This window comes from Symphalangus syndactylus, chromosome 17 (assembly GCF_028878055.3).
Source record: "Symphalangus syndactylus isolate Jambi chromosome 17, NHGRI_mSymSyn1-v2.1_pri, whole genome shotgun sequence".
Classification (NCBI taxonomy): Eukaryota; Metazoa; Chordata; class Mammalia; order Primates; family Hylobatidae; genus Symphalangus; species Symphalangus syndactylus.
Window position 1 is genome coordinate 21,439,590 of NC_072439.2, and position 27,926 is coordinate 21,467,515.

General features: G+C 52.2%; 3 protein-coding genes and 1 non-coding gene across 14 annotated transcripts in view; 3 read left to right on the plus strand and 1 right to left on the minus strand.

The window, feature by feature from the left end:
- The window catches only part of MIA (MIA SH3 domain containing), an 82,611-nt gene extending 61,754 nt beyond the window's left edge, over nucleotides 1-20,857 (minus strand). Inside the window, exon 1 of the mRNA XM_063621099.1 lies at nucleotides 20,836-20,857. The gene's annotated coding sequence lies outside the window, so the exon portion shown is untranslated. The remainder of the gene's footprint in view (nucleotides 1-20,835) is intronic.
- Nucleotides 1-27,487, plus strand: COQ8B (coenzyme Q8B). 9 transcript variants are annotated; one of them, XM_063620987.1, is made up of 16 exons: nucleotides 1-87; nucleotides 1,775-1,906; nucleotides 2,324-2,428; nucleotides 2,562-2,681; nucleotides 2,825-2,891; nucleotides 7,136-7,213; nucleotides 12,271-12,393; nucleotides 12,534-12,619; nucleotides 13,858-13,998; nucleotides 14,091-14,172; nucleotides 15,025-15,118; nucleotides 17,613-17,754; nucleotides 17,891-17,998; nucleotides 22,039-22,104; nucleotides 25,981-26,067; nucleotides 26,645-27,487. In XM_063620987.1, the coding sequence occupies exons 2-16, from the start codon at nucleotides 1,775-1,777 to the stop codon at nucleotides 26,981-26,983; spliced, it is 1,770 nt and encodes a 589-aa protein (XP_063477057.1). In that variant the 5' UTR covers nucleotides 1-87; the 3' UTR covers nucleotides 26,984-27,487. The 9 variants fall into 9 exon arrangements, with proteins under 9 accessions (XP_063477057.1, XP_055106619.1, XP_055106613.2 ...); XM_063620986.1 differs by lacking the exon at nucleotides 1-87 and adding an exon at nucleotides 424-1,028; XM_063620984.1 differs by lacking the exon at nucleotides 1-87 and adding an exon at nucleotides 1,090-1,640.
- On the plus strand, nucleotides 9,234-9,342 carry LOC129467113 (U6 spliceosomal RNA). The gene has a single exon (XR_008652262.1). It is a non-coding gene; the product is annotated as a U6 spliceosomal RNA (small nuclear RNA).
- NUMBL (NUMB like endocytic adaptor protein) overlaps nucleotides 27,266-27,926 on the plus strand; it is a 27,179-nt gene continuing 26,518 nt past the window's right edge. For 2 of the 3 annotated variants that reach the window (XM_055250629.2, XM_055250630.2), the window contains exon 1: nucleotides 27,266-27,425. In XM_055250629.2, the coding sequence (XP_055106604.1) occupies nucleotides 27,266-27,425 (160 nt within the window). The remainder of the gene's footprint in view (nucleotides 27,426-27,926) is intronic. The other variant, XM_055250631.2, reaches the window with a different exon arrangement.

The window sequence follows — 27,926 nt, forward strand, 5'->3', positions numbered from 1 at the left end:
ACGTGACGGAACGGAACAAGACGGAGCCTCGTCCGACTCCGCCTCCCAAGGGGAGGAGGTTTGCCTCAGCGTCCGAAGCGCGGCCAGGTATGCATCTAGGGTACTGGGGTCCTGGTGGCGCGCCAGTGGGCCCCCTCCCTCCACCCCTGTGACTAATCCACCCTCCCTACACGGTTGAATGACGAGTTCAACCTTCCCTAAAACCCCCGGTGACGAGTCCAGCCGCGCGCCCATTCTTCACGCAGGGGCGGGACGGACTTTCAAAGACTTGTAGTTCCCACGGGTGTGGGTTCGAGACCTTCCTCTGCCAGTTCCCAGCTCTGCTACCCTGAGCAAATGACTTACGCTCCATTGGGTTTTCCGTAAGAAATCTCTCTCATGTATAGAGCACTTGTTCTGTATCAGACCCTGACACGATTTCAGTTCATTCTCCAAGGCTGAACAATAGGGATGCCAGGGCTCCATTTTACACATGAGAACAGAGGCTCAGAGATCTACCGGCCTCTACCCTTTGTTTGCAGCTACGGGGCTATCTGACATGATCTTATGTATGCGAAGCATGTGGTCCCGGGCCTGGCACTATCAGTTGTAGCCCAGTAGGATTATTTATTGTCCTAGGTGATTTTGATATATTTTGCCCCCAAGGCTGAGCTGCCACCCAGCTCCTGAGTCAGCCGTTCACGTCTGAAGGGGGACAGGAGGTGGTTTGTCTTGAAATTGAGTCAGCTGGGGGAGACATTGGGCACAGGTCCAAGGCTCTAAAATGAGTCACCTTTTCACAGACCAATGAGAAATCGAAGGCAGGAGCCCACCTAGTACCTCATACAGGTTGGGAAGGAGAAGTCCAGAGAGGGATGAGGGCTTTTCTGAGGTCACACAGTACGGGAATAGAGACAAAGAGGCCTGATTCCCGACAAGAGGGGTTGGGGCAGCGGGGTTCTGTGGGGGAAGCATCGGCATCCCTCCCTCTCCCAGTGGTGGGAAAGATGCCCCAACCAGCTGCTTCTATTCCAGACTGTGAGAAGTGGGTGAGTCAGCCTGTTGTGGGGAGAGCAGGCTTTCCAACGCGCGCGCGCACGCACACACACACACACACACACACACAGAGAAAGAGAGAGAGAGAGAGAAAGATAGGATGGGAGGTGGTTTTCTGGGATGCCAAGGTTCCTGACTCAGCACTGGGAATCTTGGCTGAGTGTGTTCTGGGAAATGTCAGGCCTACAGGAAGCAGAGGGCTCCCAGTCGCACCATCCCGAAGGTGGGCGGTGAGCGGAGAGAGCAGGTTGTGTGAGGGAACAGAGACTCAATGTGCAAGTAGAGGGGAGGGTATGTACACGAGAGAGTTGAAGGCGTGAGCGGGAAACAGTTGGCAAGCAAGGCAAGGGGTTTATATGCGCAAGGAAGGAGGTTGGGTGCCAGAATGTGGGTGTTTGTACAAAGTGGAGGGGCTTCATGTGCAAGGGAAATGTTTGCTGGGAAGAATGTGTATTCAAAGGAATTGTGTTGAGCCTGCCAGGGGTAAAAATAAGAAGGGGGGTTGGCAAGATATTCGTGCAGAAGACAGGCGTCAGGTTTGTAAGGGAGACTTTGCAAGAAAGTGTAGGGAACAGAAGGGTCTGTCGCGTACAAGGCACTTTGAGGTGAGTGGAAGGGCAGACAGGGCACGCTTGCGCTCCCGCGATGCCTCAGCAATCCCCCCAGATGGGCCCCCGATGCCCACCTTAATTCCCGGCTCCGCTCGGGCCTCTCTCCTGGCCCCTTCCCCCGCGCACAGATGGAGAAACTCCGTGCCAGTCAGCGAGTTGCTGCCGCGCCATTGGTTGGCTGGCCGAAGGGGGCGGGAATGCAGAGGCTCCCGGAAGCACAGGAGGCCCCCAGCAGATTGCGGACTCGGAGGCTGAGAGCAGTGGGTGCTTAGCAACGGGGGGACGTGCCCAGTAACGGGGTGGGGATCGGGTGGGGGGACACCGGAGGAATTGCGGGTGCCTACAGGGCCAACAGAGAGGAAGGCGGTGCATAGCAACGAGGGGGGTTTCAGAGAAGTGGAGAGGTGGCCCCTGAGGAACTGTGGGTGTCTAGTAACGAGGGCGGACCCTAGCAACGGCAAGAGTTGGGAGAGGGGGAAAGTGGGTTTTGGGAGGCGTGCAGGAAGAGCTAAGGGTTCCTAGCAACCAAGGGAGGACCAGGAGAAACTGCGGGAATCTATTAATAGTGGAGGAAGTATTTAGTGGGTGGGAATCAGAGAGGGTGGACACAGAGGGACATGGGGGCCTGGCCAAGAAGCCAGGCAACTCCCACCTGAATAATCCCTCCTCTTCTCCAGGCAATGTGGCTGAAGGTGGGGGGCCTACTTCGGGGGACCGGTGGACAGCTGGGCCAGACTGTTGGTCGGCCTTGTGGAGCCCTGGGGCCTGGGCCCCACCGCTGGGTAAGAGGCTAGGGAGCAGGTCCCCAAGGGGAAGAGGCTGAGGGAGACTTCAGAGGGTAAAAAGACAGGAGGGGTCCAGAAGGGCCAGGCGATCCCATGTACTCCCCTCGTTATCAAAGTATATCTCTTGCAGTGGCCATGTGGAGGTTCTTGGGCCCAAAAGTTTTACCAGGATGGGCCTGGGAGAGGCCTGGGTGAGGAGGACATTCGCAGGGCACGGGAGGCCCGTCCCAGGAAGACACCCCGGCCCCAGGTATCATTACCCCACCCACCCAGCAACACCCCACGAAGATTGCTGGCCCCCTGAGCTTGGGGAAGAGTGTGGTGGCAGGGTGGCTGCACTCTCTGGCCATGATGCCCACTTTCCCACCCTCAGACCTTGTCCCCATTTCCCAGCTGAGTGACCGCTCTCGAGAACGCAAGGTGCCTGCCTCCCGCATCAGCCGCTTGGCCAACTTTGGGGGTAGGTGTGACTTTGGGGGATCTTGATGTGACCTCAATTAGAAAGGGCAACATTTACAGATTGAAGCAAGGGAGAGAATGAATCAGAGACAGGAAAGAGAGAGAGACAGAGAAAGAGAGATAAAGGCAAGGGCCTGCAAAGCCAAGAGAAATCGAGAGGAACGTAAATGATAATTTTTTTTTTTTTGAGACAGAGTCTCACTTTGTCACCCAGGCTGGAGTGCAGTGGTGCGATCACTGCAGCCTGAAACTCCTGGGCTCAAGCAATTCTCTTACCTCAGCCTCCTGAGTAGCTGGGACCACAGCTGTGCACCATCCGCCCAGGTAATTTTTTTTTTTTTTTCCTTTGAGACAGAGTCTTGCTCTGTTGCCCAGGCTGGAGTGCAGTGGCGCCATCTTGGCTCACTGCAACCTCTGCCTCCTACATTCAAGCAATTCTCCTGCCACAACCTCCTGAGTAGCTGGGATTACAGGTGCCCGCCACCATGCCTGGCTTTTTTTTTTTTTTTTTTTTTTTTTGAGACGGAGTCTCCCTCTGTCACCCAGGCTGGAGTGCAGTGGCGCCATCTTGGCTCACTGCAACCTCCACATCCCGGGTTCAAGCCGATTCTCCTGCCTCAGCCTCCCAAGTAGCTGGGATTACAGGCATGCATTCACCACACCTGGCTGATTTTTGTATTTTTAGTAGAGACGGGGTTTCACCATGTTCGTCAGGCAGTGGTAGAGCTTTTTGGCACCAGGCTGCCCAGGGATCAAGGGATGACTCTGCTATGTCCTCGCTTTGTGATCCGCCTGCCTCAGCCTTCTCAAATGCTGAGATTACAGGCATGAGCCACCACACCTGGCTGCCTGGCTAATTTTTATACTTTTAGTAGAGACGGGATTTCACCATGTTTGCCAGGCTGGTCTTGAACTCTTGACCTCAAGATCCGCCCACCTCAGCCTCCCAAAGTGTTGGGATTTACAGATGTGAGCCACAGTGCCCGGCAAGCCACTGTGCCTGGCCTGGGTAATTAAAAAAAAATTTTTTTTTGTAGAGATAGGGTCTCCCTATGTTGTCCAAGTTGGTCTCAAACTCCTGGTCTCAAGTGATCCTCCTGCCTTGGCCTCCCGAAGTGTTGGGGTTCTATGCATGAGCCACTGTTCCTGGCCATAATAACATTTACTGAGAACCTGTAATGTGCAGTGTCCCACATACACACATGCTGCACTGAATCAATGAGTGTTCTATTCTGTAGATAAGGACATTGAGGCTAACAAAGGGGAGGTAACTTGACTTTGGGTTACACAGCCGGATGTCGTGCAAGTCACATGAAATAATTTAGTGGGTTGCAATCAGCATTTAACAAGAAGAATAGGACAGAAAATATGCGTGCACCTGTAGAGCAAGGGAAAGTCTTGTTTCATGAAACATACACCTTGGTCTGCACTGGTTATAACGTAAATGTCTTCTTACTGCTGATCATGGTTCAAGTTTTGTTTTTTTTTTTTTTTTGAGGTGGAGTCTTGGTCTGTCACCCAGGCTGGAGTGCAGTGGCGTGATCTCGGCTCACTGCAACCTCCACCTCCCAGGTTCAAGCAGTTCTCTTGCCTCAGCCTCCCGAGTAGCGGGGGTTACAGGTGCACGCCACCACGTCCAACTTTTTTTTTTTTTTTTTTAGGGAGACAGGGTTTCACCATGTTGGCCAGGATGGTCTCGATCTCCTGACCTTGTGATCCACCCGCCTTGGCCTCCTAAAATGCCAGGATTACAGATGTGAGCCACTGTGCCTGGCCGCTAATTTTTGTATTTTTAGTAGAGACGGGGTTTCATCATGTTGGTCAAGCTGATCTCGAACTCCTGACCTCGTGATCCACCTGCCTCAGCCTCCCAAAGTGCTGGGATTATAGGCATGAGCTACCGTACTCGGCCTGGTTCAAGTTTTAAAAATATAGATTCAGCCGGGCGCGGTGGCTCACGCTTGTAATCCCAGCACTTTGGGAGGCCGAGGCGGGCGGATCACAAGGTCAGGAGATCGAGACCACAGTGAAACCCTGTCTCTACTAAAAATACAAAAAATTAGCCGGGCGTGGTGGCGGGCGCCTGTAGTCCCAGCTACTCGGAGAGGCTGAGGCAGGAGAATGGCGTGAACCCCGGAGGCGGAGCTTGCAGTGAGCCGAGATTGCGCCACTGCACTCCAGCCTGGGCGACAGAGCGAGACTCCGTTTCAGAAAAAAAAAAAAAAAAAAAAAAAAAAAAAATATATATATATATATATATATAGATTCACTCGCTTGTACCCAGGAGGTGGAGACTGCAGTGAACCGAGATCGTACCATTGCACTCTAGCCTGGGCAACAAGAGTGAAACTCTGTCTCAAAAAATAAAAAAATAAAAAAAATATATATATACATAGATAGATTCACAGTCTGCAGAGGCAGTCGAAGGCACTGGTTAGAGCTTTGGCACCAGGCTGCCCAGGGATCAAGGGATGACTCTGCTATGTCCTCACTTGTGACGTGACTCTGGGCAAATTACTTCACTTCTCTGAACCTCAATTTCCTTTTCTGTAAAATGGAAGTTTTCTGTGAAATATATTTTATGAAGGTGGAGACCTCATGTAAGGACAAAAATTAATAAGTGCACAGAAGGCACTGGGAACAGCCCCTGACATGTAGAAAGGACACAGAAAATGCCAGGTATGGTAATTGACAGAGATGGTGACAACAAAAGAAGGAGAGAGACCTGAGACGTCTTTAGGGACAAGAGGAGAGGTAGCAGAGGAAATCAGAGATGGAGAGATAACATCAAAGGGAGGAAAAGAGAGAAAGAGATCTAGATAGATAGGACAAATGGGGAGAAGGGAAGAGATGCAGAAATAACTGGCTTAGAAAAGGAGAGGTCAAGCCTGGTAGCCCACACCTGTAATCCCAGCACTTTGGGAGGCCGAGGCAGGAGGATCACGTGAGTTCTAGAGTTCCAGAGCAGCCTGGGCAACATAGCGAGACCCTGTCTCAATAAAAAATTAGGTGAGTGTGGTGGTATGCACGTGTGGTCTCAGCTACTCGGGAGGCTGAGGCAAGAGGATCGCTTGAGCCCAGGAATTTGAGGCTGCAGTGAGTTGTGATGGTGCCATTGCACTCCAGCCTGGGCGACAGAGTGAGACCCTGTCTCTAAAAAGAAAAAGAGAGATAAGCATAAAGAAGAGGAGGTGTGGACAGAGAAAGAAGAGTCATTAGGAGACAGAGGGACCTGGGACAATTGTTTTGGGGCCTTTTTTTTTTTTTTTTTTGAGACGGCTGGAGTGCAATGGCGTGATCTCGGCTCACCGCAACCTCTGTGTCCCAGGTTCAAGCGATTCTCCTGCCTCAGCCTCCTGAGTAGCTGGGATTACAGGCATGCGCCACCATGCCTGGCTGATTTTGTATTTTTAGTAGAGACAGGGTTTCTCCATGTTGGCCAGGCTGGTCTCGAACTCCTGACCTCAGGTGATCTGCCCACCTCGGCCTCCCAAAGTGCTGGGATTACAGTTGTGAGCCACCGTGCCCGGCCGAGGGGCCTTCTTAACCTTGGCTGCACATTAGAATTATCTGAGGTGCTTTTTAACAAAGCACAAATTCCCATGTCTCAGGCCAATTTAATCAGAATTTTGGGAGTGCAGTCTGGGCATTATATTTACCGGAGCTCCTCTGGTAACTGGAATGTGCAGCCAGGGCTGAGAACTGCTGGGAGGGAGACAGAGACATGGAGAAAGGGTTAAAGAAAGAGGAAGCTGCACCTTAAAGGGAGCCCCATGCAGGAAGAGAGTCAGAGACTGAGTTGGAGACAGAGATACAAAGAATTGGGAGACAAGACTGGGTGAAGTGTCTCACGCCTGTAATCCCAGCACTTTGGGAGGCCGAGGCTGGAGGATCACCTGAGGTCAAGAGTTCAAGACCAGCCTGGCCAACACAGTAAAACCCCGTCTCTACTAAAAATACAAAAAAAATTTAGCCAGGCGTGGTGGGCGCGTGCCTGTAATCCCAGCTACTCAGGAGGCTGAGGCAGGAGAATCGCTTGAACCCAGGAGGTGGAGGTTGCAGTGAACCAAGATTGTGCCAGCGCACTCCAGCCTGGGCAACAGAGCGAGACTCCGTCTCAAACAAAAGAAAAAATAAAAAGAGTGGGGAGACAAGCATTCTTGGAGAAAAACTGAGAAAGGAGAGTGGGTTTGGCTGGAGGCACCCCAGGCAAACGGGCACTCATGTTCTTCTCTTGCACTCCAGGACTGGCTGTGGGCTTGGGGCTAGGAGCGCTGGCCGAGATGGCTAAGAAGTCCATGCCAGGAGGTCATCTGCAGTCAGGTGAGTGAGCCACACTGCCTGGGTTCAGATCCTGGCTTTGCTGTGTGACCTTCACCCCTCTGAGCTCCAGTTTCCTCATCCGGAAGATGGAGGTGGTGATAATTTACCCACCTCTTAGAGTCATTGTGAAGTGCTTTGAACAGGCCTAAACCACTATCAGGGTCATGATTAAGAGAAGCATATTAGATTTTTTTTTTTTTTTTTGAGACGGAGTCTCACTGTGTCGCTCAGGCTGGAGTGGAGTGGCACAGTCTCGGCTCACTGCAACCTCCACCTCCCGGGTTCAAGTAGTTCTCCTGCCTCAGCCTCCCAAGTAGCTGGGATTTAGGCGCATGCCACCACGCTTGGTTAATGTTTGTATTTTTAGTAGAGACGGTTTCACCATGTTGGCCAGGCTGGTCTTCAACTCCTGACCTCATGATCCACCCACCTTGGCCTCCCAAAGTGCTGGGATTATAGCATGAGCCTCTGTGCCTGGCCACATATTAGATTATCTGAGAAAACATTTAAGCCATTGGGAGTTCCTAACTCGGAGCAGGAGCGGAAAGCTGAAAATAGAAGTGCCAGTGAGGGTCTGTGTACATCAGAGATGGAATCAGATGTGTAGCATTTGCCGTTATAAAAAATAAAATTAAAAGTTGAGGGTAGGTGGAGGTTCCCTCAACAAGTCAATGTCTTAAAACAAGTGAGGGTGGATATTCCAGATTAAAAACAGATGAAAGAGACATTATTTGACAAATGGAGCATCTGAACCATGATTGCATATCAGTTTGGAAAAGACAGCCATGAAAGACTTTTTGGGGACAAATAGAAAATCTGAATATGGACTGGATGGCAGATGTTAGGGAATTGGTGTTAATTTTCTTACATGTGATTATGGTACTGTGATTGTGTAGGGGAATATCCTTATTCTTAGCAAAGCTTAAGTGCAACTACATGCAAGTGGGTCAGCAAAAAATAATAATAGTAAGTGTGTGGGTACACGCACAGATAAAGCAGACGAAGCAGAATGGCACCATGTTGAATCGAGGTGGAGGGTGTGCGGGTGTGCAGGTGTTCACGATATTATGCATGCAACTTTTCTGTTTGGATTTTTTTCTTTCTTTTTTTTTTTTGAGACAGGGTCTTGCTGTGTCACCCAGGCTGGAATGCAGTGGTACGATCACAACTCACTGCAGCCTTGACTTCCCCGGGCTCAGGTGATCCTCCCACCTCAGCCTCCTGAGTAGCTGGGATTATAGACACGTGCCACCAAGCCCAACTAATTTTTTGTATTTTTTGTAGAGAAAGGGTTTTGCCTTGTTGCCCAGGCCAGTCTGGAACTCCTAGCCTCAAGTGATCCTCCCTGCTCGGCCTCCCAAAGTGCTGGGATTACAGGCATGAGCCACCACACCCAGCCTGGATATTTTTTTCAAAATAAAAAGTTGAGGGTAGGTGGAGGATTAGGGTTTGGGTAGGACCAGCCTGAGTCTACACCCCACTCTGCCACTTCCATTCTGTGTGACCCAGGGCTAGGTGCTGCACCTCTTTGAGCCTCTTGCTTTCTCACCCTGAAAATTAAAGGATTGATAATTCTTACTTCCTGGTGTGATTGTGGGCATTCAGCCAGAGAATCCACAAAGATACTTAGAATTCTGCCTGGAACAGGGCTAGATGCTGCACCTCTCTGAGTCTCTTGCTTTCTCACCTTGAAAATTAAAGGATTGATAATTCTTACTTCCTGGTGTGATTGTAGGCATTCAGCCAAAGAATCCACAAAGACACTTAGGATTCTGCCTGGAACAGCTCAATAATGAGCTTAATAAAATTTTATTTTATTTTAAATTTTATTTTAAGAGATAGAGTCTTGCTGTCACCCAGGCTGGAGTGCAGTGGTGCAATCATGGCTCACTGCAGCTTTGAACTTCTGGGCTCAAGAGATCCTCTTACCCTGGTCTCCTAAAGTGCTGGGATTACAGCTGTGAGCCACCACAACTGGCCTTCAAAATTAATAAAGGCTTAAGGATTGCTTTGTTGTGCTGTGCTTGCTTCGGCATCACATATAGATAAAAATTGGAATGAGACAGAGAAGATTAGCACGGTCTCTGTGCAAAGATGACATACAAATTCATGAAGTGTTCATATTAAAAAAAGAAAAAGAAATGCTTTGTCAAAGCTGAAATGTAATTTGCATATAAACCCAGGTACACATACCTGTAAGTGTATGGCTTGGTGCGTTTTCACAAAGTACATTTGTCTGTACCCAGAGTAAGAAACCCTAGAACAGCTGCTCTCAAACTTCTTGGTCTCAGGATCCCTGCACACCCTTAAAACTGATGAATGGATGAATAAAATGTGATAGGCATACGATGGAATATTATCCAGCCATAAAAAGGAATGAAGGGGCCGGGCGCGGTGGCTCACGCCTGTAATCACAGCACTTTGGGAGGCCAAGACGGGCGGATGACGAGGTCAGGAGATCGAGACCATCTTGGCTAACACGGTGAAACCCCGTTTCTACTAAAAATACAAAAAATTAGCTGGGCATGTTGGCGGGCGCCTGTAGTCCCAGCTACTCGGGAGGCTGAGGCAGGAGAATGGCGTGAACCTAGGAGGCGGAGCTTGCAGTGAGCTGAGATCGCGCCACTGCACTCCAACCTGGGGGACACAGCGAGACTCCATCTCAAAAAAAAAAGGAATGAAGGGCTGACACATGCTGCAGTGTAGATGAATCTTGAAAACACTAAGTGAGGCCGGTTGCGGTGGCTCACGCCTGTAATCCCAGCACTTTGGCAGGCCGAGGCAGGTGGATCACCTGAGGTGAGGAGTTCAAGACTAGCCTGGCCAATATGGCAAAATCCTGATTCTACTAAAAATACAAAAAATTAGCTGGGTGTGGTGGCGGGTGCCTGTAACGCCAACTACTTTGTGGGGGGCTAAGGCAGGAGAATTGCTTGAACCCGGGAGGCGGAGGTCACAGTGAACCAAGATCGTGCCTTTATACTCTAGCCTTGGAGACAGAGCGAGACACTGTTTCAAAAAAAAAATAAATAAAAAACACTAAGTGAAAGCAACCACACACAGAAAAACCACATATTGAATGATTCCATTAATATGAAATGTACAAAATAAGAAAATCTGTAGGGACATAAAGTAGATTAGTGGTTGTCAAGGCCTGGGGAGATTGGGGAAAATGAGGAGTGACTGCTAATGGGTATAGGGTTTCTTTCTTTTTTTTTTTTTTTTTCGTTTTTTGAGACAAGGTCTCACTCTATCACCCAGGCTGGAGTGCAGTGGCGGGATCATGGCTTACTGTAACCTCTACCTCCTGGGTCCAAGTGATCCTCCTGCCTCAACCTCCTCAGTAGCTGGGACTATAGACGTGCACCACCATGCCTGGCTAATTTTTGTATTTTTTGTAGAAACAGGGTTTTACCACATTGCCCAGGCTGGTCTCAAACTCAGGTGATCTTCCCGCCCCGACGTCCCAAATGCTGGGATTACAGGCATGAGCCACCACGCCCGGCCAGGTTTCTTTTTTGAGTGGTGTAACTGTCCTAAAGTTGATTCTGGTGATGCTTGCACAACTCTGTGAATATGCTAATAATCATTGAATTATATAATTTAAATGGTGAATTATAACATTATGTGAATTATTTCTCAATAAAACTGTTAAAATTAGAATGAGCCCCCAAAGAGCTTATTTATGTGGATTATAGTTATCAATGTCTACCATATTAGAAATTAAAACTGAGAAATTTTTAGGCCTGGTGTGGTGGCTTACGCCTGTAATCTCAACACTTTGGGAAGCTGGAGCAGGAGAATCCCTTGAGGTCAGGAATTTGAGACCAGTCTGAGTGACATAGCGAGGCTCCATTTTTACAGAAAGTAAAAATATTAGCCAAGCATGGTGGTGCACACCTGTAGTCCCAGCTACTCAGGAGGTTAAGGCAGGAGGATCACTTGGGCCCAGGAGGTTGCAGTGAGCCGTGATTGCACCGCTGCACTCCAGCCTGGGTGATAGAGTGAGACACTGTCTCAAAAACACAACAAAAATACAGAGATATTTTTAAAACACAAGAGTACACATGTACACATTCCATCAGCTGTCAGCCTAATGATGTCCTCACATGTCCTGGAGCCTCTGGAGAACTCCAGTGAATGTTCTTAGAGGCATGAGAGCAGAAAAGGGAAAATAACATCTTAATGTTATGATGAAAATAGTTTGATCTCTCAGACCCCTCTGAATGGTCTCAGGGACCCTCAGGGGTCCCTGGCCCACATTTCGAGAATCGTTGCCCTTCTCATGTCCCCACCTGGTCACTCCCCTCACCAAGGGTGACCTCTGTCTTGGCTCCTGGACCCTGGATTTGTTTGGCCTCGTTTTGCTCTTTATATCAGCGTAACTGGGTGATGATTTCATGCACCCGGCTGCTTTCACTCAGAATTACGTTTTTGAGACCCACCTGGGCTGTTGTGTGTAGTGGTAGCTCATCTATTCAATACTGTAGTAGTTACTCTTTGACTCTCCTGCAATTTGTTTTAACTTATGTTTATTACTCTTTCTTTCTTTCTTTCTTTCTTTTTTTTTCGAGACAGGGTATTGCTTGGTTGCCCAGGCTGGAGTACAATGGTGCGATCACAGCTCATTGCAGCCTCAACCTCCTGGGCTCAAGCAATCCTCCTGCCTCAGCCTCCCGAGTAGCTGGGACTACAGGCACATGCCACCATACACCCAGCTAATTAGAGACAGGGTCTTGCTTTGTTATCCAGGCTGGTCTGGAACTCCTTGACTCAAGCCATCCTCCTGCACTGGCCTCCCAAAGTGTTGGGATTACAGGTGCGAGCCAACAAGCCTGACCTCCGTATTTCATTTTAGCCATTCCTGTTGGTGTGCAGATGATATATATATTTTTTTTTAATAGAAAAAGGATGTCACTATTTCCCAGACTGGTCTCAAACTCCTGCATTCATCCTGCCTGGGTCTCCCAAAGTACTGGGATTACAGGCGTGGGCCGCCGGCCTGGCCACAGTGATGATATTTGTGGTTATAATTCTAATGGTTGTTCTCTCCCCAGAGGGTGGTTCTGGGCCGTACTCCAGCCCCTTCCTGTCGGAGGCCAATGCCGAGCGGATTGTGCAGACCTTATGTACAGTTCGAGGGGCCGCCCTCAAGGTTGGCCAGATGCTCAGCATCCAGGGTACAGCATGACCGACTCCTGACCCCTGACCTCCCTTCCACCCCAGCCCTACCCACCAACAGGCCCCAACTTCAGATACTCACACAGGGTCCCTCCTCACCTCTTCGCTTACTTCCCCCCTCGTTCCACTGTCTCTCAAGACAACAGCTTCATCAGCCCTCAGCTGCAGCGCATCTTTGAGCGGGTCCGCCAGAGCGCCGACTTCATGCCCCGCTGGCAGATGCTGGTGAGTGCCCAGTGGGGGAGGGCGGTGAGGGAGGCAGGCTCCATCTCCTCTGACCTGCCTGACCCTCCTGGCTTCACTGGCCCACTCCCTGCCTCTGAGCCTCACTTTCCACATCTGTAAAATGGGGATCACCAAAGTACACACCTCCTAGCATTGCTGTGGTGATTAAAAGAGAGAACAGCAGCCTGACCTCTCTGTGCTTCTGTTCCCTTCCCTGGGAAATGGCGATAGTGACAGCCACACCCACATCATAGGGTCACATAAATCAGTTTACACTGAGCACTGAGAACGGCCCCTGATTCACCGTGAGTAACATGCAGGTGTTAGCTGTGATTATTACTGTTTTTTTAATTAAAGGAGATCGTGTCTGTAATAGGTTGGCACGGCGCCTAGCACCAAGTAAGTGCCCAGGACATGAGCTGTTCTAATAACTGGGTAAGGCATGGAATCCAGGATTCCGACACCCACCTGCCCTCCCATCCCTGTTCTGCTTATTCGCCATGTGGCCCCAGGCAGGTACTGCCTCTCTCTGGGCCACTCTGAATAGGACCTGACCCACAGGAAGCCCATTGTGAATTTTAGCTCTTCTTGATCACATTAACTATGAGTTAATAATACCATACAAGAGCATAATAAAGGATGGTTGGCCACGTGTGATGGCTCATGCCTGTAATCCCAGCACTTTGGGAGGCTGAGGCAGGAGGATCGTTTGAGCTCAGGACTTCCAGACCACCCTGGGCAACATAGTGAGACCTTGTCTCTACTAAATATAATAACAGTAATAATTAACTGGGCACAGTGGCATGTATCTGTGGTCCCAGCTATTCAGGAGGCAGGAAGATGGCTTGAGCTCAGGAGGTTGATGCTGCAGTGAGCTGGGAGGGTGCCACTACACTCCAGCCTGGGCTACAGAACGAGACCCTGTCTCAAAAAAAAAAAAAAAAAGGATTGTTATGAGTCTTAACTATAAATAATAGCAATCCCCACAACAGCCCAGGGAGTCCAGGTTCAGGGGACACAGGCTGGGCTGAGCCTCATAGTCTGCCAGTGCCTGGTTAGTCACTTGCGCAAGGGAGTTCTCTCTGAGCTTCAGTTTCCTCATCTGTAAAGGGGGTGGCAGCCAAGAGCTTAGCCCAGGGCCCTGCATGTGGTGAGTGCTGGGGTTATCAACACGTAAAGCACTCAGCCTGGGGAATGAACTCTGCCATGATGATGATGGCTGTGACCACTCCCCGCAGAGAGTTCTTGAAGAGGAGCTCGGCAGGGACTGGCAGGCCAAGGTAGCCTCCTTGGAGGAGGTGCCCTTTGCCGCTGCCTCAATTGGGCAGGTGCACCAGGGCCTGCTGAGGGACGGGACGGAGGTGGCCGTGAAGATCCAGGTGAGAGGGGAGGCCGGGCAGGGTAGGGGTGGGCACCCTACTAGCCCAGAGAAGTGACTCCCACCTTCTCTCCCTCCCGTCTCCCTTTACAGTACCCCGGCGTAGCCCAAAGCATTCAGAGCGATGTCCAGAACCTGCTGGCGGTACTCAAGATGAGCGCAGCCCTGCCCGCGGGTGAGGCGCCCACCCACTCCTCTGCTGACCTCCCAAAGGGGCTATGCCCAGAGAGAGAAAGCAGGAGAGGGAGGCCAGAGGAGAGCACAGGCAGGGTGTGCTGGCTTTGTGAGCAGGAGTGTGAGAGACAGAAAGGACACCAAGGCGGGGAGAGCCCAGGGAGCATGAGCAGGTGTGGGAAAAGCCTTACGGATTTTAACAGAGCCTTAGAGAGACGGGAGCCCAGGGCCAAGATCCAGCAGCAGACTCTCAGAGGGTGTGCATGCAGGGAGGGAGCGGGATTGTAGGTGCGGCAGAGCAGAAAAGGACAGTCCTGGGGATGGCACGTGAGGAGGCGCCTAGAGAAAGGAGGGCGGGTTGTGTTTGTGTAAGAGACGGAGAGGGAGAGGGAAAGCCAGGCCCAGAAGTGAGATTCAGAGGCAGTGAGCAACGTGAGAGTCAGTATGAAAAGGAGACAGAATAGGGGCAAGCGTGACTCTGAAAGAGCTGCCAGGGACTGGGGTGCAGGCACGCTCAAGAGACAGAGCCCAGGAAAGGCTTCGGAAGACCCTGGGGACCCCTGCGGTGCTGTGAAGGATGAGGGAAATGTGTAGACAGATGATACAATGCAGGTCAGAGGCCTGAAGCAGGAGCTGCAAGGGGCAGCTGGGGAGACAGGAGAGGGACAGATGCAGGTCAGAGGCACGGAGCAGGAGCTGCATGGGAGACAGGAGAGGGACAGATGTGGGTCACAGGCCTGGAGCAGGAGCTGCGAGGGACAGCGCGGGAGACAGGAGAGGGAGGGTTGGCAGGAGAAGGCATCCACCAGTGGGCGCCCGGGGCCCTTCCCTGGCTGACACACCTCCCCCGCAGGCCTGTTTGCCGAGCAGAGCCTGCAGGCCTTGCAGCAGGAGCTGGCTTGGGAGTGTGACTACCGTCGTGAGGCGGCTTGTGCCCAGAATTTCAGGTGAGCTGAATGCCCTGAGCTTCCCTCCTTCCCTCCCTCCCAGGCTGGGTGGGAAGTAGCTGCCCCCTTAGCTTCTGGCAGCTGGAACTGTGGGGTAGGGCAAACTCTCTCTTTCTTTCAATCATTGTTCATCCATCCGTCCACGCATCCATCACTTTGCTTACCCCCTTTGTCCTCTGTGAGCTTGGGCAGGTCACTTCCCAAGCGGCAGTCTTCTCCTGTGTCAGATGGGCTGCATATCCACTGTGGTCCGACACAGGCACTTAATTACGCAATGACACACACTTACCTCTGCTAGACTGATGGAGAGCAAGGAGCCCACAGCACTGGGAGGTGGAGAGAGTGGGCTCCACAGCATCCCTTCTGCACTGCAGGTTGTGGGAGAAGGTGGTAGAAGCATTTTGAGAACAGGTTGGCATCATCACATAAGCCCTTATATTCACGAACTCTGCAAGCCAACGATTGCCCTCCCTGCTGAACACTCTAGGGACCCTTTTGCCAGTATCCACCATCAGACTATTCTAGAATGCTTGTCTGCAACAACCCCAAACTGGAAACAACTCATATCCATCAAGTTTATCCAGCAGGGTGGACAAATAAGCAATGGTATATTCATCTGTGGAGTATTACATAGCAGTGAAAATGCATGAACTATGGCTACGTGGAACAATGTGGTTATATCTCGGAAGCATCCTGATGTGTAGCAATTAATGGCACCTCAGTGGGGTCCTCCACAGTGTGGCTCACACATTTATTGACAGCCTAAAACGTGCCAAGCTTTCACGTGCTAGACACAGCGTGAAAGATCAGTAGAAGGCAGTGGTTAGAGGCACACACCCTAGACTCAGATGCGGGATGAAATCCTGGGTCAGCCCTTAACAGGTTGCGTGGCCTGCATCCATACAATCTGTACAGTGGTCTCCAGAGAGCATCCCTCACTGTGGAGTGAGGATGAAAGGGGAGTGTGCCGATTAAATGCCCCACATGGCTCCGGTTCATGAGGAGCAGTTCAAACATCAAGAGATTTTTATCAACAAGGACAAAAATACAAACGCCGAAGGAGGAACTCGAGGAAGAGAGTGTGAAGTGGGGTGATGGGCCAGAGACCCCCCTCCCCCACAGGATTCCCAGGTGCCCTTAGGATAAAACCCCACACCACCTTCCTATTCCCCCTCACTCTCCTCCAGCCATCCCACCGGTCCTCAACCAGAGACCTTGCTCATATTCTCGGCCTCCCAAATGTTACATAGACGTACTTATTTTATTTTTTTGAGACAGGGTCTCGCTCTGTTTTCCAGGCTGGAATACAGTGGTAAGATCACAGCTCATTCCAGCCTTGACCTCCCAGGCTCAAGTGATTTTCCCACCTCAGCCTCCTGAGTAGCTGGGACCATAGGCGCAGGCCACCACGCCCAGCTAATTTTTTGTATTTTCAGTATTTGTAGTTCTTCGTAAAGATGTGGTTTCACCATGTTGCCTAGGCTGGTCTTGAACTCCTGGGCTCAAGCGATTCTCCCACCTTGGTGTCTCAAACTGCTGGGATTACAGGTGTAAGCCACCACACCCGGCCAACACTTACCTCAATCTATAATCCGTCTGTTTGTGAGAGTGTGGTCTCGGGGTTGGGGGCCAGGTCCAGGGACTGGCTCATTCACTGCTCTGTCCCCAGCATCATTTAACACAGGGATGGACACAGAGGATTCTTTCCCGTTATTTACCTGTGTTCAGAGTAGTGATTGCATGGACTGACCCATGGGTATCACTATAGACTTCACAGATTTTGTTTTTTGTTTGTTTGTTTGTTTGTTTTTTTGTTTGAGACGGAGTCTCGCTCTGTCGCCCAGGCTGGAGTGCAGTGGCACGATCTCGGCTCACTGCAAGCTCCGCCTCCTGGGTTCACGCCATTCTCCTGCCTCAGCCTCCCGAGTAGCTGGAACTACAGGTGCCTGCCACCACGCCCGGCTAATTTTTTGTATTTTTAGTAGAGGCGGGGTTTCACTGTGTTAGCCAGGATGGTCTCGATCTCCTGACCTCATGATCTGCCTGCCTCTGCCTCCCAAAGTGCTGGGATTACCGGCGTGAGCCACCGTACCCGGCTGACTTCACAGATTTTGATACCAGTGACTACTTTTGGGATGAATGAATTAATAAATTAATGACAAAAGTAATGCAAAGGCTGAAATACACCTGAACTCATCCTTCTGGGGCAACCAGAAGTCATAGAAGGGTTTCGGGTAGGGAAGTGGTAACTGGGTTTCCAGCAGCACCCAATTTAGAGGCAGGTGCAGAATAGGCACCTTGGAGATACTTGTTAAATCTCAGTCCAGCAAGGTGTTGGTCATCACCCAGGGCAGACAGCAGCAAGAGATGGGCAGGAAGGAGGGCATGGCGCAGACTGTTCATGGAGGACTTCTGAGAGCACAAGGAGGAGGCCTCAAGCTGGGTCACAAGCCTGAAGCACGAAGTCCCCTTCCTCCCTTCCCTCCTGCCCCAGGCAGCTGCTGGCAAATGACCCCTTCTTCCGGGTGCCAGCCGTGGTTAAGGAGCTGTGCACGACACGGGTGCTAGGCATGGAGCTGGCTGGAGGGGTCCCCCTGGACCAGTGCCAGGGCCTGAGCCAGGACCTGCGGAACCAGGTATGCCATCTGGTGGCACAGTGGGAAGGGCATGGCCCCAGGGTGGGTGGCAGGCTTGTGGTCCCTCTCCAGGCCAGCGGTGGCACCACAAGGGAGATCACAATGAGATGCCTGCTACTTCTTCTCCCCACCCCAGATTTGCTTCCAGCTCCTGACGCTGTGTCTGCGGGAGCTGTTTGAGTTCCGATTCATGCAGACTGACCCCAACTGGGCCAACTTCCTGTATGACGCCTCCAGCCACCAGGTTGGTTCCTAGTGATGTGTGTCTGGGTACATTTGCTGTTGTAACAAATATTCCTTGATATTTCGGTAGCTCAACACAATAGCAGTTGATTACCCCCACAATAGGCAGGGGTGGCCCTTTTCGAAGTGGTGATTCAGAGGACCCGGCTCCTTCCCTTTTGTGGTTTTGCCATCCCTGGGGCCTTGCAATGCTCTGCTTCCCAAGGAAAGGGTAAGAGAGGGGTTGAGGGTAGCCCCCTGCCTAACTGCTTTGGCCAGAAGTGGAAAAAGTAATGCCCACGCTAAATATACTAAGCTCATCCTGGGGCAATGGACATACCACTTCCGTTGCCATTCCACCAGTGAGAGCTAGTCACACAGCCTACCTAGGTGCAAGGCATACTGGAAAATGAAGTCCCTGGCTGGGCAGTGGTTCCTGGTGGCAATGTGACAGCACAGAGGGGAAGTACAGCTTTTGGAAGGCAGTTAGCCATCACTACCACACTCGTCATCCATACAGAACACAATATCACCTGCCCCTGCCTCTTGACAGCAATAAAAAGACATCCCTGACCCTTACCTTCTCAGAGTGCCCAGTCCAGTGGGGGGGACCTGGCACCACACAGCGATGACCTAGAGTGGTTCGTACCAACCACAATGAGGAGCACAGGCCAGATGGGTCAGGACCGGGATGGGGGAGGCACAGGCAGAGGGGTGGGGGCTGGAGTTGGGGGAGGCACAGGAAGTTCTGGGATCCCAGGGAAAGTACCTGACTCACTGTGGGGTGAGCAGGGATTAAGGGAGGCTTCTTAAAGCAAGTGCCATTAAAGCTGGGACCACTGAGAGGCTGAGGTGGGAGGAATGCTTGAGCCCAGGTCGAGGCTGCTGCAGTGAACGAAGATCGTGCCACTGCACTCCAAGCTGGGTGACAGGGCGAGACTCTGTCTCACACACACACACACACAAAAAGCTGAGACCAGAGGCTGAGTGTGGTGGCTCATGCCTGTAATTCCAGCACTTTGGGATGCTGAGGCAGGAGGATCCCTTGAGTACAGGAATTTAAAACCAGCCTGGGCTCTATTTAAAAAAAAAAAAAAAAAAAAAAGGCTGAGATGGGACAGGGGAAAAGGAGACAACCACCCAGAGAGCAGAGTGTTCCCAGCAGAGGGCAGGGGGCGTACGAAGACCTGTAGTGAAGGTTTGGACCTGCAGACTTGAGTGTTGGTGGATACATCATTACCTTTATCAGGGGTTGCCAACTGGTTTTCCAAAGTGGTCTATCCCCATTTTGTCCCCAGAGGGGTCTTTCTAAAGCACAAATCTGGTCAAGATATACCTCCTACAGCTTCACAGCCCCCTCAGAATCAAGTCTGAACCCTTTGCTGAGCATCCTGTGACCCCACGGAGTCTCCAGCCCCAGTCCCTTGCCCCTTCTTTCTCCACAATGTGCATACACCCTGTGTCCCCTCCTAGGCTCATACCCCAGGGATATGTTTACCCAACTCCAAGTGATAGGAGTCCTGACATCAATTTATTGGTTTCCAACAGCACTTTTTTTTTTTTGAGACAGAGTTTTGCTCTTGTTGCCCAGGCTGGAGTGCAATGGCACCATCTCAGCTCACTGAAGCCTCTGCCTCTGGGGTTCGAGAAATTCTCCCTCCTCAGCCTCCCGAGTAGCTGGGATTACGGGTGCCCACCACCATGCCTGGCTAATTTTTTGTATTTTTAGTAGAGATGAGGTTTCACCATTTTGGCCAGGCTAGTCTTGAACTCCTGACCTCATGATCCACCGGCACTTTTTTTTTTATGGAATAGATGATGTCAGTATGTCACAGATGGAAGGGATCCATATTATTTTGGGACTTTTCTTTTTTTTTTTTTTTTTTTTTTTTTTTGAGATGAAGTCTTGCTCTTGTCACCCAGGCTAGAGTGCAATGGTGTGATCTCGGCTCACTGCAACCTTCGCCTCCCAGGTTCACGCAATTCTCCTGCCTCAGCCTCCCAAGTAGCTGGGATTACAGGTGCCTGCCACCATGCCCAGCTAATTTTTGTATTTTTAGTACAGACGGGGTTTCACCACATTGGCCAGGCTGGTCTCGAACTCCTGACCTCAGGTGATCTGCCTGCCTTGGCCTCCCGAAGTGCTGGGATTACAGGCATGAGCCATTGCGCCCAGCCTTGGGACACTTTTGTTTGACGTTTATGTGTGCATTTGCATGAACGCCCAGTAGAAACACTCTCTCTCTCTCTCTCTCTCTATATATATATATATATATATATATATATATAAAATTTTATTTATGTATTTATTTTGAGATAGAGTTTTGCTCTTGTTGCGAATGGAGGCTGGAGTGCAGTGGCACAATCTCGACTCACTGCAACCTCCACCTCCTGGGTTGAAGCGATTCTCCTGCCTCAGCCTCCCAACTAGCTGGGACTACAGGCGTGTGCCACCACACCCAGCTAATTTTGTATTTTTAGTAGAGGTGGGGTTTCACCATGTTGGCCAGGCTGATCTTGAACTCCTGACCTCAGGTGATCTGCCCGCCTTAGCCTCCCAAAATGCTGGGATTACAGGTGTGAGCCGTCATGCCCAGCCACCAGTAGAAACAATTTCTTACTGTGGGTTGTGGTCAGTTCAAACTCTACTGTCCTAGAAACATTCTTACAGGTGTTCATTGAGCACAAAAATTAGAAACAGGCCAGGTGAGACTACTCACTAATGTACTCTCTGCACTTTGGGAGGCTGAGGCGGGAGGATCACTGGAGCCCAGTACTTCGAGACCAGTCTGGGCAACATAGTGAAACCCTATCTCTACAAAAAATGTTTCAAACTTAGCCAGGTGTGGTGGGGTGCACCTGTGGTCCCAGCTACCCAGGAGGCTGAGGCGGGAGGATCACTTGAGCGTGGGAGTTTGAGGCTGTAGCGAGCCATGGTTGTGCCACTGCACTCCAGCCTGGGCAACAGATCAAGACCCTGTCTCAAAAAAAAAAAAGTCAGAAACAGAGTTTATAACTAATAAACATATTTAAAAAGAAGGAAAAAAAAAACAGAAACAACCCCAGTATTCCTCAGCCAGATAAATGCACTGTGATAGATTCACACAACGAAGTCCTTACACAGCAGTGTGAAATGAGTGACTGAGCTGGAGCGACACATGGCAACAGGGATAAATCGCAAAACCATGCTGGGCAAAAAGCACAAGTTGCAGGAGAACGATAGTAAATACCACTTCTGTGAAGTTTAAAAATATGCACACCATTACTCTAGATTGTTTACAGCTGTACACATACATAGAAAATATAGAAATGCATAAATGAGAACTTCAGGAAATAATTTAATAATGATTGTAGGAAAGAGGTGACCCTGGGGACCTGGGGGAGGTGTGATCAGGGCGGGATACACAGGAGGCTCCACGTGGATGGGGAGTATTTTTTTTTTTTTTTTTGAGACAGAGTCTCACTCTGTTGCCCAGGCTGGAGTACAATGGCACAATCTCGGCTCACCCCAACCTCCACCTCCCAAGTTCAAGCCATTCTCCTTCCTCAGCCTCCCGAGTAGCTGGGATTACAGGCACGCACCACCACACCTGGCTGATTTTTGTATTTTTAGTAGAGACGGGATTTCACCATGATGGCCAGGCTGGTCTCAAACTCCTGACCTCGTGATCCACCCACCTTGGCCTCCCAAAGTGCTAGGGTTACAGGTGTGAGCCACCACACACGGCCAGATGGGGAGTATTTTATATTTTAGGCTGGGTGGTGGGATTTGTGAGTATTCATTTTACTTCTCTGTATCTTTTATTCTCTGGATTTTTTTTTCTGGGTCTAAAATTTGTTATTGCATAAACAATTAGAACTAAAAAAAAAAAGCCTTCAGCTACCTTCTGGGGGTTGGTTGGAAATGTGGAGATGAGGCCAGGAGCCCAGCAAGGCAGCCAAACAGGGACTCTGGCAGGAGCAGGCAGGGTCGTGGGGAGGGAGACAGATCGTGGCTGCCTCCATAGACAGTGGGGGTGTGAATGGGATCCCAGCATTCCTTTCACCATTCCTTGCTTCCAGGTGACCCTGCTGGACTTTGGTGCAAGCCGGGAGTTTGGGACAGAGTTCACAGACCATTACATCGAGGTGAGTCTCCCCCAGACCCCAGGGCCTCTGAAAGGCTGAGGCTCAAGTCATATACTGAGGCAGAGGAGTAAGAAGGAGAAATGCAGTTTCTGGAATTAAGAAATAATAAATAATAGTAATACTCGTAGCAACTAGCACACACCAAGCACTTAATATGTCAGGCTCCATCTTTAGTGCTTACGTATAGTAACCAATTTAAACCACACAGCAACACAATGCGAAAAGGACCGTTTTTAGGCCCGTTTTAGGCCAGATGAAGTAACTGGGTCCTGGAGAGGTTAAATCACCTGCCCAAGATCACAGCAGACTTGGGATTTAAATTCAGGTAGTCCAGGTCCAGAGCCCAAAGCTTCCAACCACTTCCCAGCTCCCTCCTAAGAGAAAGGCCCACAGTGACCATCCTGTCACCTCTCCAGACCCCATGCTGTCCAGGGCCCTGGTGTCCAGGCCAGGTGTGTGTCCCTGGGGGCAACTCTGTCTACAGGAGGTGCTTCCTCACGTGCTTGGCTCTCCCACCCACTGGGGTCAGTTTGTCTTAGAGGCTGCAGAGAACACCCTTTCTTTTTTTTTTTTTTTTGAGACGGAGTCTTTCTCTGTCCCCCAGGCTAGAGTGCACTGGCGCGATCTCGGCTCACTGCAAGCTCCGCCTCCCGGGTTCACGCCATTCTCCTGCCTCAGCCTCCCGAGTAGCTGGGATTACAGGCGCCCGCCACCATGCCCGGCTAATTTTTTGTATTTTTAGTAGAGACGGGGTTTCACCGTGTTAGCCAGGATGGTCTCGATCTCCTGACCTCGTGATCCACCCGCCTCGGCCTCCCAAAGTGCTGGGATTACAGGCTTGAGCCCCCGCGCCCGGCCAAGAACACCATTTCATTCATTGTTGAGATTGGACATTTGCCCTGGGTCCTCTAATCATGTAGCCATCAATCTAAACGTTTTCTTTTCCTTTTTTTCTTTTCTTTTTTTTTTTTTTTTTTTTAATTGAGACAGAATCTTGCTCTGTTGCCCAGGCTGGAGTGCGGTGGCGTGATCTTGGCTCACCGCAACCTCCACCTCCTGGGTTGAAGCAATTCTCCCGCCTCAGCTTCTTGAGTAGCTGGGATTACAGCCACCACGCCCGGCTAATTTTTGTATTTTTAGTAGAGATGGGGTTTCACCATGTTGCCCGGGCTGGTCTCGAACTCCTGACCTCAGGTGATCCTCCTGCCTTGGCCTCCCAAAGTGCTCGGATTACAGGCATGAGCCCTCCTGCCCAGCCAATCTAAACGTTTTCTGACCCCTCCTCTGTGCCCAGCTCTATTCTAGGCAAAGCTGGAGACACAGGAGTGACCTGGGCCCAGCCTAGGTCCCTCCTCACAGAACTCGTAGTCAGTGAGGCGACAGTGAGGACCCAGCATGGACAGGGCTGGGATAGGGGAAGCACAGGGGACTGTGAGCCCAGAGGAGGAGCCTGAGCCAGCCTGGGGAGCCAAGGAGGGCTTCCCAGAGGAGGGAGTGTCAGCGTTGAGACCTGAGGGATGAGGGGGGCCAACTGAGAAAAGACTCAGAGGGTATTTCAGATAGACAACATGTGCCAAGGCCAGGCGGTGATAAAGGACATTCCCATTAGAGCAGCATTTCTCAGACTTGGATGTGCATGTGAAGCCTGGCGATCCTGTGCGGGTGCAGATTCTGGTCTGGAGGTGGGCGTAAGATGCTATGTTCTGACATGCACCCATGTGAGGCCAAGGCTACCCGTATGGGGACCACATTTGTAGTAGTAAGGCCCTAGAGGACCCAAAGGAAGCTCCCATTCTGACTGGGAGGGCAGGTCAGGGGGCAGCACAGTGACGAGGCTGCAGCAAATCACTGTGGATTTTAGAGGCTGCGCTCTGCAGCTCGTACTGTATCCAGGTGCCCTGCGGAGCCGTGGAAAAGATTTGAGCAGGGAAAGGATGCAGTCAGAATTTGAAAACTCCCTCTGAATAACAAGTGGTCTCAGGCTGGGCGCGGTGGCTCACGCCTGTAATCCAAGCACTTTGGGAGGCCGAGGCGGGCGGATCACGAGGTCAGGAGATCGAGACCATGGTGAAACCCCGTCTCTACTAAAAATACAAAAAATTAGCTGGGCGCAGTGGCGGGCACCTGTAGTCCCAGCTACTCGGGAGGCTAAGGCGGGAGAATGGCGTGAACCTGGGAGGCGGAGCTTGCAGTGAGCCGAGATTGCGTCACTGCACTCCAGCCTGGGCGACAGAGCAAGACTCTGTCTCAAAAAAAAAAAAAAAAAAAAAAAAAAAAGAAGTGGTCTCTAAGCCTGGGGGTGGGAGCCCAGGGCAGCTGTGGAGAGGGGCAGAGGGGTGGCTGGGAGATGCCCAGCTGGCAGTCCATGGGAGCAGACGGGCTAGCAGTTGGGGACAGAGGTGTCTAGGGATCTGGCCTGGGGACTAGTGGGTCCACCTCTGAGACGGGAACAGGAAGAGGAGGTGATAACCCCTTACACACAGGCCCCTTGGGGCCCTCTCTGCCGGCCACTGAGGCACGAAGCTGAGGCCCTTCTGCTCCCCACTGACACCCTCCCCTCCCACCCAGGCCTGCAGCCTTTGCCACTTTATAAAAGCCCCGGCTTCTGAGGACCACAGGCCTGACAGATGGCCAGACAGGCTTGGGCAGGGGGAGCAGAGAGGGAATGGAATTAATCCCGAATCCCCCTCCTCACAAAAAAGGGCAACCCAGTAGTGAGTGGTGTGACCCAGGTTCCACTCCCTACTCCAGGTCTGCTTCCCCTTCTGTGAAATAGGGACCCCTGTGCCCACCTCTTAATAATGGTAGATTATAGTATTTACAGTGCTTCCTGCATGAGACACAGCGCCAGGCACGCCACAGGCATCACCTTCTTTTTTTTTTTTTTTTTTTTTTTTTTTGAGATGGAGTCTCGCTCTGCCGCCCAGGCTGGAGTGCAGTGGCGCGATCTCGGCTCACTGTAAGCTCCGCCTCCCGGGTTCACGCCATTCTCCTGCCTCAGCCTCTCCGAGTAGCTGGGACTACAGGCGCCCGCCACCACGCCCGGCTAATTTTTTGTATTTTTTTAGTAGAGACGGAGTTTCACCGTGGTCTCGATCTCCTGACCTCGTGATTCGCCCGCCTCGGCCTCCCAAAGTGCTGGGATTACAAGCGTGAGCCACCGCGCCCGGCCGCATCACCTTCTTTTATCCTCCCAACAGCCCCATGAGGAAGGCACTTTTGGCATCCCCACTTCACAGATGAGAAAGTGGAGGCCCAACAGGCCGGCAGGTGGCAGAGCTGGGGCGGTACCCTAGCCAGCTGGCCCCAGCTGGGCGTCTCTCCATGCCCACAACTCCTGCCTGTGTGTGTGAGCTCATGGCTAGAGAGCTGCTCTGCTCCACACGCTCATTTGCTAAAGCAGGGTTCACCCAGGGCCTCCTGAGCACCAGACCCTGTGCCCCGTGCGACTAAACCCAGCTGGGATCCTTGCTCTCATGGGGCTCAAAGTCCAGTGTGGGAGACAGAGAGGTGTCCCCTGGCAACTTTGGATGCCATTCTGGGTCATGCTCATACCCGTCCAGTTGAGTGTTTGGACTCACCAGCAGCCCTGATACTTGTTCCTTGCACTGTTTCACTGTGGCAGTTCCTGGGCAGGCCCCACATTGCCGGCTAGATGGGCAGGATCCCTAACCACCTCCACTCCCAGGCTCTGGAACAGTCTTTAAGGGAGTCACAGACAGGCAAAGGTGGGAGCAGGAAGCTTCCAGGTGAGGGAGGGCCCAGGCAGATGAGAATGGAGGTGGGTACATGGGAGGCACAGGCTTCCAGCTCCTCTTCTCCAGAGCCCCCTTGAGCCCTGACCTTTGTCCCTCTAACTCCCACCCGTCTCCCCAGGTGGTGAAGGCTGCAGCTGATGGAGACAGAGACCGTGTCCTGCAGAAGTCCAGGGACCTCAAATTCCTCACAGGCTTTGAAACCAAGGTGGGGAGACACTGGGGGAGAAAGGGGCTGGTGTCTGTTGGTGGGGTGCAGTGGGGGGCTGCTTATCTCCACTGAGGAACTCGAGTAGGTGATGGGGCATGTCTATACCCGGGGACTGGGGGACTCTAGGAGGGGCTTGTCTCCACTAGGGAGAATGGAGGCTGTGTGTCTGTAACTGGGTAGTGGGGGACTCTGGGAGGGATGCTTATCCATGCTGGGGGCTTTGGGGAGGAGTTGGGGGAGGTGGCTGCCTGACTCCTCAGGAACCCTGGGAACATGGGCCCCGTGGGTCTGTCCAGGGGGCGGGGGCCGCTTCTCTGTTGTAGAGAGTAGAGGGCCACTTGTCTGTTGGAGGCTCTGCAGGGGAGTGACGGGGGGGTGCTTCCTCGGGGAATAGGCAGCTGCCTGTCTAGTCCAGGCTCTGGAAGGAGCGGAAGCTGCTCACTCTTGGGGGAGTCAGGGTTTGTGTTAATGGTGGAGACTGGAGGGAGTGGAGGCTACACGTTGCTTCTGGGTTATGCAGAGGGCTCTATGTCCACACTGGCTGCCTTTGCTCTCCCCCCACCCCCACTCCCAGGCATTCTCCGACGCCCACGTGGAGGCAGTGATGATCCTGGGGGAGCCTTTCGCCACCCAGGGCCCTTATGACTTTGGGTCGGGGGAAACTGCCCGCCGCATACAGGACCTCATCCCGGTGCTGCTGCGGCACCGGCTGCGCCCCCCACCCGAGGAGACCTATGCCCTGCATCGCAAGCTGGCAGGGGCTTTCCTGGCCTGTGCCCGCCTCCGAGCCCACATCGCCTGCAGGGACCTCTTCCAGGACACCTACCACCGCTACTGGGCCAGTCGCCAGCCAGACGCAGCCACTGCCGGCAGCCTCCCCACCAAAGGGGACTCCTGGGCGGATCCCTCATGACAGTCTCCATGAGGGATTCAGTCCCCAGAGCAGGCCATACCCTGCTGTAGTGCCTCTTATCCCTTCCCCGTCTGCCCTGGGTCAGGAGCCCCCTTGGGCTTCCCAGTCTTGCCTGGCTCTCCTCCTTGGCCCGGGAGCTCAGGATCCCTGGGGCTGGGGAACTCCCAACTTCGTGCCCTAGATCCTGCACCTCCCCACTCAAAAGTGGGCATCCGGGAACTCTAAGCCAAGGAAGCAGTTAACTTATCTTTGCCAACATTTGAGGGAGCCTTGGGCCCCTGCATGCCGTTATGCAGATCGGACTCATCGGGGCAGCCCTCACCTCTGCCTCAAGTCTCCCGTGGAAGGCGAGATGGTCCTGGAGGCAGTCCTCACCTCTGCCTCCCTCGCTCCTCCAACAGCTGCCTTCTCCCGGGTTCCAGCCTCTCAGTGTGTTGGAGAGGTAGGGGTGCGGGGTGGGGGGGAGCTGAATCTTCAATCGGAATAAAAGCAGCCCTCCCCTTCCCCCAGCTCTTTTCTCTACGCTAGGGTTGGGGGGAGAGGGGGAGGAGCTCGCCAGCGGCCTCCAGGTGCAGATGGCCAGCCCCCCTACACCCCCTTGTCTGAAAGCCTCAGCCCTGCCTGTGCCATCTGTTGCCGGGAACCTCCTTCTCGCCTTCCCCACCCCCCCACGTGCTGACCACCTGCTCTAAGGGCTGTGGCAGCTGAGGCCTCCCCCACACACAGTGCCTCTTGGCTGCGGGCTCCCTCCCCTCGCTCCTGGCAACCTCGCCTTTACTAATGGGCTCTAATGTCCCTGCCAGCTGCTTTGCCAAACCCACAGGATTGGCGTAGGGGGCGGCGGGGGCGCCGTAGCGGCCAGAACCGCGCCCTGGTCCCACTCCGGCGCCCCCGTTCCCAAAGCCGAACCGATCGCGCATCAGGACGCCTTGGTCTGTTCACA